At 36.4% G+C, this 9712-nt stretch overlaps 1 protein-coding gene across 1 annotated transcript; it reads left to right on the forward strand.

The window, feature by feature from the left end:
* The first annotated feature begins 4387 nt into the window (after positions 1–4387).
* LOC107042023 lies at positions 4388–5191 on the forward strand. The gene is made up of 3 exons (XM_015262889.1): positions 4388–4505; positions 4601–4837; positions 5015–5191. The coding sequence occupies exons 1-3, from the start codon at positions 4395–4397 to the stop codon at positions 5189–5191; spliced, it is 525 nt and encodes a 174-aa protein (XP_015118375.1). The 5' UTR covers positions 4388–4394.
* Positions 5192–9712: the final 4521 nt, after the last annotated feature.

Here is a 9712-nt window from a genome sequence, read left to right on the forward strand (position 1 = left end):
GAGTTGAGATGCCTGAGAGAATTAAGCAATTCAAGAAAATTTACTTGTCTCAAGAAAATATGTTTCAGATATTGGGAAATTTTTTTCTCAGTGTGTAAATCCTCGAAAATGTCTCAAAACGAGTGTTTGAAACCGAAAATCTCACCAACTTCCCAATAGAGTCATTTCCCCCGTTGGATCAGCTTCACTCTTCCCGCCCGAAACAAAAAAGAAACAATCCTTCCCATTACCTCACGCGTCAAGAAAACCCCAGAAGAGCCAAAACAAAAAAATCTCAATTAACGATTCCATTGTTCCTCTGTTCACTTGAACGTTGGGGGGGCCTCTGCGAAACGTCGCCGTGAATTGGCAACTTTTTGTTCCATCTCCTTCATTTTTATTTTCTCCTCTTTCACCAGTGAAAAGGGTCGCCGCAGGCTGGGTGATAAAAAAAGAGGCAGAAGAGAGGAAGAGGGAAAAAAACAGGGGAGGAAGAGGCACTTTAACTCGGACAAGTACCTATCCGACGAGTAACCACGGCCGATGGGCACACCACCGCATACAGAAATGAGAGAGAGAAAGAGCACAAAGCCCTTGATGGATGGGTAGCCACGGGGCTCTAACCCACGACTGACCACCTGTTGAAACTGTGAACACTAGACCCCCCTGTCGGTTGCACGCACCTGTATACGCACGCGACTCGACTCCTCCCGAAAATCATAAAAAAAAATTAACGAAAAAAGACAGACCACATGGCTCTGGGTATCAACCCCTCAATTTCATTGGTTTTTTTTTCATTCTTTTTGCGCCATGTCCCCGTCGATTCCTTGTGACTTTTATGTATTCATGCGATTTTATGAATTTTCCTGGCTGTTTTGTTGAATAAAACAGACGGTATCGTTTTTAGTCGTTTCATTTTTTCTTTGTGAAAAGTGAATAATTATTTTCTTTTGAAGATAAATTATAGATTATTGTAGATAGCTATGGTCTCTAGTTCGAGCCCTAGTTTTAAACTTTTGAGAGGAAACTCCAGCTGATACTTTGGGTCTGAAAATATTTCATTGTTGTATTTTCAGATCTAGATTGGGCCTAATTGGTCGCAAAATTGGACAAAAAAAATTATGCAAATTTTGATTGGCTTAAATTACAAATATTAATGTCTATCCCCACTCTAGGGTACACTTGAGCTAACAATATATATCATTCGAGACGTTAATAAAAATTATTAATTGTTCATTTTGGATAAATGCTGATTCTATGGCGAGATTAATTAATCACTGACACGCTGAATTTTAAATTGCAAAGGTCAATATTTTTTTTTTTCATTTGTTCACTGTCATTCTGTTCATTTTTGTATTACACGATCCCACTGTGGTGAGAGGATATCTAATTGTTCTAAGACATGATGTCACTACTAACCCAAAGAACATTAAAGTTTCATTTGTTACATATTTTTGCGGAGAAATGAAGAGACTATTTCCAAAATGCAAATGACAACAGGGTGGCTTAAGTGGTCTTCACCAATTTCATAAACTTAGAAATGAAGTTGAAGTTAAAGAATTCTTTGCGATGGCCCATCGTTACGTGTTCCTGGGAAGCCCTCATCAGGAGCTTCTTTATTAATCCAATGTTCTGAATTATTACAAATAAAACCAATAAAATCGGAGAAAAATCCTGTTTTCTAACCACTAAAATGTAAAAATGTTGATACATACAAATACATTGAAGCACACATGTCCGTACAAAAACCATTTGAATTAACAAAGATATATAGCAATTCATACTCCTGGACTAATTTTCGAAACAAACAGCACTCAACGTCGGCAAATGAAATAAAAATATTGAAAATGAATAAATAAATAAAACAACACATAAGAAAAATAAAAACTTGATCGGGTTGCGGTTGATATTTGTCATAGCAGCGTGCAGACTCATTCAGTTTGAAAGCTGATGTAGAATTGTTCAACTTCAACTTCATTTCTATGTAGATAAAATTGCTGAAGACCGCTTAGGCCAACTTGTTGTCATCTAAATTTTGAAAATAATTCAATGCACACTTAATGTTAACACTTGAATGTAAATAAGAGCTTCTCCACGGAATTTTACATAAAAGCGATAGATAAAATTCGTAATGATATTCAAGGGGAAAACATTTGGAGAATTTTGACTGATTTTATTTTTCCTCTATATTATTAATGGAGAGCTCATTGAAGATCGGATAAATAAGCGCTTGAGTATTTCATTGATATTGCAAAGATTAGAATCATTGAATAGCTACTTGTTTCTCGCTTGGAGATCAAACGAGAACTGAGCTGAGGCCACCCTTTTGAACTTACGTTTTTCGTCCCTTAAGGCTGTACCGGACCTCAGGGTCTCATTGTTTGGGCATTTTCAGTATTGGCTTGAGTCCCTTGACGGGACGAGAAATATGAGCTACGATTTGCCTTTAAGTTAGAACCGGGAAATACTCAAATGTCACAATGTTCCGCTATTTAACTCTTCATAATGAGTTTATAATTGTTCTATGTTGATTGCTTTAATTGAATAATACAATTCTGTATATTAATAACGGCCATTTTCAACATACGATGCAACAACCTCCAACAAGTATTCATCACTAAATGAAAAATATGGAGAATCGATCAGCTGTTGAAACACACGCCATATTGTTTCGTATTGTCACACTCATGTGAATCGCCTGAAGCAATTTTTTATTGAATTAATCAACCTTTGATAGAATTCAAGACTGATGAAAGAATGAATAACGATATTATTCAGTCTTCAACAAAAAAGTAATCGACAAAAAATCGTATTTCAATTTTAAACTTAAAAAAACCTGTAAAATTGGTGGAAACTTTCAACTGAACCAGTAGAACCCAACGTGTCTCGTACATATTAATAAAAAAGTATTCTATTTATGAATTGAGAGCGTTTCATTCATGCGTTTGCGTCAAACGTTTCAAAGGGCGAATGGATAAAAAAGGCGAAAAAAAACGAGAAAAAATTGCACATTGAGGGAGAATAAATGACAAAAGCCAGTGTAGAGATAGCGGACGATTCATGCGCTTCATACACATGTGAGTGCGTCGCCTCGAGGCAAATGTACGGAATGAAACAAATGGAAATCCGTGTCTTCTGACGCACGCCACTGGTACATAATGCATCCCAGGCATCAATTGTCAGGATAAAGGAGGGGAAAAAATCAAATGAAATAGCCGTGTATTTCTCAATGGAGAAAATGTCCGCTTGAGTCATTGGCACATATGTGGGAAGAAATTCTAGTTATTTTAATATTATCGTCCTGGCTGTTAAAGGACGTAACTACCGATTTTCAAGTGGATTTACTTCTGCAATGTCAAAAGGGCGTCAGTCTTTTGTTTCATTTCAAACGATGAGTCAATCATTTTTGCGACAGTTTCTTCTGAAAAAAATTATGAATGACTCCCCTCCCTCTCTGCCCTTGCTCGCTTCACAATTCCAATTCATTTCACTCATTCTCCATTTAAAAAAATGGAAAACGATCATATTCCAAAATTGTATACGTTATTCCTATTATTAGTAGAACCCGGAATGGATTTTACTTTTTGGGTAAAGGTTATGGAGGTCAGAAGAGTCAAAAAAACATGAGCGTCATAAGGGCCAGAGTATTATAAATGACAGTTTCGGAATTATTCAATTATATATTATAATAGAAATTATTCAATTTCCTATTATCAGTATTATCTGGGATCGATTTTACCCTGGGCTCCATTACAGGGTCAGAAGGGTCAGAATCAATTTTATAGATGAGGGTCTCTATAGAGCGTTTTACATAGGGAATCTCGAATATGAAATCGTAATCCTTTCGACCCTCGTGGCCCCTGCACTTATCTGTAGGTTTTAAGGGTCAGAAAGAGATCGTAAGGGTCGAAGGGGCCCTAAGGGTCAGAATATAATATACATAGCATTTGACTTATAGGGTTTCAAATATGAAATTCTGACCATTTCGACCCTCATGACTCTTATACTATTTGTAGGTTTTAAGGGTCAAAATCATATATGTGAGACCTCCTATATCTTCTTTTTTTTATCGTTATTTTACATCGCTTCGACCCGGTTAGGGTATGCTGCGATCATGGAGAATAGAGACCAGGAGGCCGAACTCATATGGGCGATGCGCCTGATTATGAGACGGGAAGGCGGTCGGCGACCATAATTCTATATGTGAACACAGGCGTCGCTGCTGTTCCTCCGCAAGCACTCACGTACATGATGTGAGCGTATGTTAGTAGATTCCTAATCACTATCGCATGTATGCATTCAAATGTCATAGCCCAGTTCACGTTCATTGTTTACCTTTTTGTTTTGCGGGTAATGTGAATTATAACATTAATTAATTACGGAATAAAAGTCAAATTATAAGGTAAAAGGCCAGTATGAGGACTGTGTGCTCATTCCCCGGTTGTAATTCGGGAAGTGCAAGTGATAAAAAGAGAAATAAACAACATGGGGTACGAAATAAAGCAATGTTTGGATTTCCACAAACCGTTAGTATTTTTATGATTCTGATTAACTTAATGTAATTCAAATAATTCCCAGTAAAGGTTTAAACTATTAAACTATTATTATATAACCGCTCTAGGACAAAAAACCGTTTATTCGACATAAGTGGGAAGAAGTTATAGGTCGTAAGGCAAAAGATACCGAAGTTCTTTGTGAGTTGCATTTTCGATCAGAAGATGTATTGAGAAGTTATGAAGTATTTCTCCCCAATGGGATCAAACACACCATGGACCGAGGAAGAATCACCATAAAGCCAAGTGCAATTCCACAAAATAACCAAGGCAATATCGTATGTCCTGAAGACAATATCTGTGAGGTAAGTAACAAGTTGTTCTACGAAAATTAATCTAAAACTAGCTAGAAAAATAAATGCAATTAGTCATCTTCTTTGTTTTTTTTCCATGGTAAAATTACTATCAAATTAAGAAATTAGCATTACAAATGAAGTATTCTGAAACCTTTTTTCAATTCTTTATGTTTTGTCAATCTATAGAAAGAGAACATTGGACCAGCGAATCCCCAAGAGGTGAGAAAAGGAGAGCCAAGCATACCAGATGTCATTATCGACCAACTAGAAATTCAGTCATCCAAATTAGCCATGGATGCATCAAACGAGGCAGACAATCGAATCACATCAGATCAGACATATTGGAGCCAGAAGTCCAATTAGAATCCGATCTATTCGCAACATCTCCTCTCGCGAGAGAGTCAGACAGTCAGATCCATTTAAATTCAGGTGACTCAGTGGCCTCGTCCTCATCAATGGCTGAGAACTCATTCTCTTTGTTCTCCGGTTACAAACTTTATTTATGTAAATCAATAGAAGGCATTTCTTTCTTGCCTATTTCGAATAAAGAATGTTGAGAACTTGGCTTGCAAAACAGTATGCGCCCTACCACCCGTCCCATATATCCCCTGCAAGCGGCCGATAGTGATGTGACACTAGCGCCCTCGAGGTATTTGAAACCGGGTTTCAGGCGCATTATCGTAACCAATGTTCGGCCTCCTGGGCTCTATTCTCCATGGCTGCGATGATGATCAAGACTTTAAATGGTTAGACCTCACCATCCTACCCGGCCGGATTTTGAACTCGGACCTTTCGCACGTGAGACAACGAACTTACCTACTGCGCCAAGCCACCGGGCTCCTATATCTTCTGCTGCATACTGACTCAGTATTCAATTTCCTATTATAAGTATCATCTAAAATCTTTTTTACCCTTGGTTCCATCTCAGGGTCAGAACGGGCGGATAGATGTAAAGGTCGTAAGGGTCAGAATAAATATTATAGGCGGAGATCTTTATAGAGGGTCTTACGAAGGGGGTCTCGAATATAAAATCATGACCCTTGCGACCCTCATGACGTCTGTACTTATCTGTAGGTTTGTAGGGCCAGGAAGATATCGTAAGGGTCATAAGGATCTTGCGAGTCAAAATATTATACATGAGGGTCCGAATATACATATCGGGTCTAGAATATGCAATCCTGACGTTCATAACCCTCAAAAGAGTATAAGGGTCAGAACCCATATAAGATTCTGACCCTTTCGATCCTCATGATCCCTGTACTCATCTGTAGGTTTGTAGGGCCAGGAAGATATCGTGAGGATCGTAGGGATCGTGAGGGTCAAAATATTATACATGAGAGTCCGAATATACATATCGGGTCTCGAATATGAAATCCTGACGTTCATAACCGTGATACTCTTTTGCGGGTTTTAATGGTCAGAACCTATATAAGATTCTGATCCTTCTGACCTTTATACCCTTTTGCAGTTTTTAAGGGTCAGAAACTTATGTGAGCCTTCCGACCTTTCTCCCCGCCTCATGTCTCAATTCCATGAAGTCAGTGTTCAGAATTCCATAACATTGAATTGTGAGGGCGTGTGGGGAAATCATCAATACTAAAAGCTCTCCAATTGTCAAAACTAAAAGGGTGTAACCGCGGACATACAACTTTCTTTCTCCACACGTAGATAATTACGCCCTTTTGATAATTAACTATATCATTCAGTTTTACAGCCATTGGAAAAATACATCCTTTTTATTTCGAAAGAATTTTTTTATTTCATTTTTTTCACTCATCAAGTTGCAATGGAGAAAGGGGTTTTGGATCGATCGTGTGGAAAGACCGAGGCATTTACTACCGATGAATATTCCCCACCAAATGGCCCTCGATATTGAATTGGCTCCTGCCTAATTGTAACCTCCACCAACTCCTCCCTCCCCCTCCCCACGTCTCTTCGATTCACTTGTAAACGAAATTTGCATAATTCTTACATCGTCGTTTTCTGCAATCGATTCCACCCCATCCCCTCGCCTCTCCCTCCATCATTGAAATACCACTCAAATATGTACCTCTCCATCAAAACTCTGATTTCTGGACTTGGAGGAAATTCACATCGAGGGAATTAACCCCTCGATGACCAACTCGGGGAGAGGGAGGGGTAGGGAGAAAAAAAATTAACCCCAGTGGTAAATATGGAGTTACCCTTCAAGTTTTTTCAGGCGCAAAAGAGGGAGTGAGGAACTGCAAAGGGTCAGTCGAGACATTTTCGGTGTCGTGGGTAATTTAATAAAAATAAAAAGGTACATATTTGGTCTGAGTGGTTGAGAAGAAAAATTAATTTGAGGTTGTACCAATTAACGAATTTAGAGACCAGTTTCAAGTGCTTTTTCGCTCAGGATCATTAATTCAATGAAGTTTTATTTGATTGGTTTTTTTTTCCACGGAAGCTTGATCGTTTTTTTTATGGTGGAAATGACTGAAAATAATCTGAAATGGAAGAATGCGCGAAAAGGGGAAAATAAAAAATATTAAAGTGATTAATTGATCTGTGATAACGGGAAAATTTTAGATAACAAATTCATATTCAATAAAGTTAAATATTAAATAGGTTAGATTCAATTTTCAGTTAACGGGATAAAATAATATTCATTTTTATTGTGGATCCTTATCCTTTGAAGCAATAGATGCATCTGTATCTATGTATCGTTCTGCTTCCAATATTTGATAGATTTCTGATATTTACTAATTAATGACGGTCAGGAATGTTATCATTATTATTATTCTTATTATCCCTTTCTTATATACAAACGATTGTCTTTTTTACAGTTCTAACTCGCACCTCAGTGGTTCGTTAAAGTGTTAATAGCAAAATTTTATTTATGCATACTTGAATGAATTTGAAATATCACATTTAAAGAAACCGCCAGAAATCTGACTTTCAGGGAAATTCATGAAAAATTAGAAATTTTCAACAATCATTATAAAAATCAAATCAACTAATATAGTTACCGTAATCGTCTTTTAACTCCGACTTAATGGCATTAAAACGAACATTTTAGGCTATGATTGAATTCATTTGAAACATGATATTCAAAGATATCCCCCGCATTGTGATTTTCAAAAAATGAAAAAATTTTGCAAATTTGCAAATAACTCAAAATAACAATTATTGCTTCGCCTTCATCTTTGAACTCGGTCAAGAGGACACCCAAACGAATTGTTTAAGCCATCACTCAATCAATTCAGAATATTTTTTTAGTTATCGTGCACTCAAAAAAATGGTTTATTTGAATTAAATAAACTTTATTTGAATCAAACAAATCCTCTATTGGAATTAAATAAACGATTTAGTCCATTCAAATAAAAGTTCTTCAACTCGAATAAACCATTTTTCTGCATAAGGAACAACCAATTTTCGAAAGAATTGAATTTGAAAATAAAAAAAAAATCGATTAATTAAATTTTAATTAACGGCGATTGATAAGGCTCAGATTGGGTCTATTGATCACGTGTACGTCGGGTAAGATATTGTAACTGATTCCGAAGTTACGAACGCGTGTAGACCCAAGGAGTTCGGTCTAATTGACGTGCCGTGTTGGGATCTAAATGGAGACTAAAGAAATATTTTAAAAGAATGAATTCAGTGGTTGAAAAGACAGTGCAAATGCACTGCATTTGCGATTTTGGGGTTTTCAGGAACACGTGTGGCGTGCTAGCCCGGTAAATTGCGCTGCTTTGACAGCAAATCAATGGACAACGAATTCAGTGGACAACGAATAAGTCAGACTTATGAAGAGCATAAAACTTTGAATGAAATAAAATTTTTGAATAATTCCGAACATGACAGATTAAATAAAAGTTATCCTTGAATATATATACAACTATTTATAAAACTCTAACTCTAGATTATAGTCAAAAAGAGAAAAATATAAAACTCAAAATATAAATTTAAAGAATTTCAGAAAAATTATCTGTTTTTAATAGAAATAGTAGAAAAAAGTCGGGGAGCACCTAAAATGTTATATGTTTTTAAAATTCTTCAAATTTAGATTGAGAGTTTTTATTTTTCTCTTCTTCGACTATTCAAAAATGACTTTACCGTAACAGATTTTGTAGCAGTTTCCGTCATTTTGCAACTTTTTTAATCAAATAATGCCACGCCTGAGCGATGGCGAAATAAGCCACGGATGAAAAAATCCTATAGCATTTTTTCGTACGTGGGGTTAGCTGTTGTTAAATGCATGCACTCACCTCTGGTGATCAGGGATAAGAAAAAATGATAATTAATTTTCTTTCATTTTAATATTCAATTTTGTAGAAAGTAATCGCGCAGATTTTAAATTAGGAGAATTTTGAGACAAGGGATTTGGAAAGACACTTGGCAGTCTTAAACCATAAAAATCCATCCTTAATCTACATATGTTCTCGTCAAGCAGCGCTTTGTCTCCCAGGAATAAGAGGCCTCATTATGGATGCAAAACTGCCCATTCATATTCAAAATTTTATATCTGTCTGTCTTGCTCTCATCTCCATTGCCCCAACCCCAAAACTCTCCTCCTACTATTCACCCCTAATGCTTGAGTCTCAGGTCTAATTTATTCTCCGTTCGATTCACGACAAATTCCACTTTCTATTCTTGGATTCATTAATATTTTCTCAGTTAAAATGTCAGCGAAGAATCACGTAATATCCCATTCATATTTATTTGCAAATTTTATTTTGAATCTTAAATTCTTTTCATTTTACATTTCATTAAAAAATTCAATTCAGTAGTTTTCAATTGAAATTATTTCTTATAAATTGGCTGTCACCAATAAAATCATCCTTTTTTATACACAAAATGGGTCTAAATTTCGAATAGATCAGTTTCCAATCATCCTACTTGAATGAAGTAGAATAGAAT

Source organism: Diachasma alloeum, unplaced genomic scaffold, assembly GCF_001412515.2.
Source record: "Diachasma alloeum isolate Michigan unplaced genomic scaffold, Dall2.0 Dall_scaffold_00402, whole genome shotgun sequence".
NCBI lineage: Eukaryota > Metazoa > Arthropoda > Insecta > Hymenoptera > Braconidae > Diachasma > Diachasma alloeum.

What these genes read in the sequence shown, in the direction of transcription:
- LOC107042023 (XM_015262889.1), top strand. Translation starts at nt 4,395, where the DNA reads ATGAGGACTGTGTGCTCATTCCCCGGTTGTAATTCGGGAAGTGCAAGT. An exon ending in TGTTTGGATTTCCACAAACC is followed by an intron (nt 4,506 to 4,600) that starts GTTAGTATTTTT and finishes TAACCGCTCTAG; the next exon opens with GACAAAAAACCGTTTATTCG. An exon ending in CTGAAGACAATATCTGTGAG is followed by an intron (nt 4,838 to 5,014) that starts GTAAGTAACAAG and finishes GTCAATCTATAG; the next exon opens with AAAGAGAACATTGGACCAGC.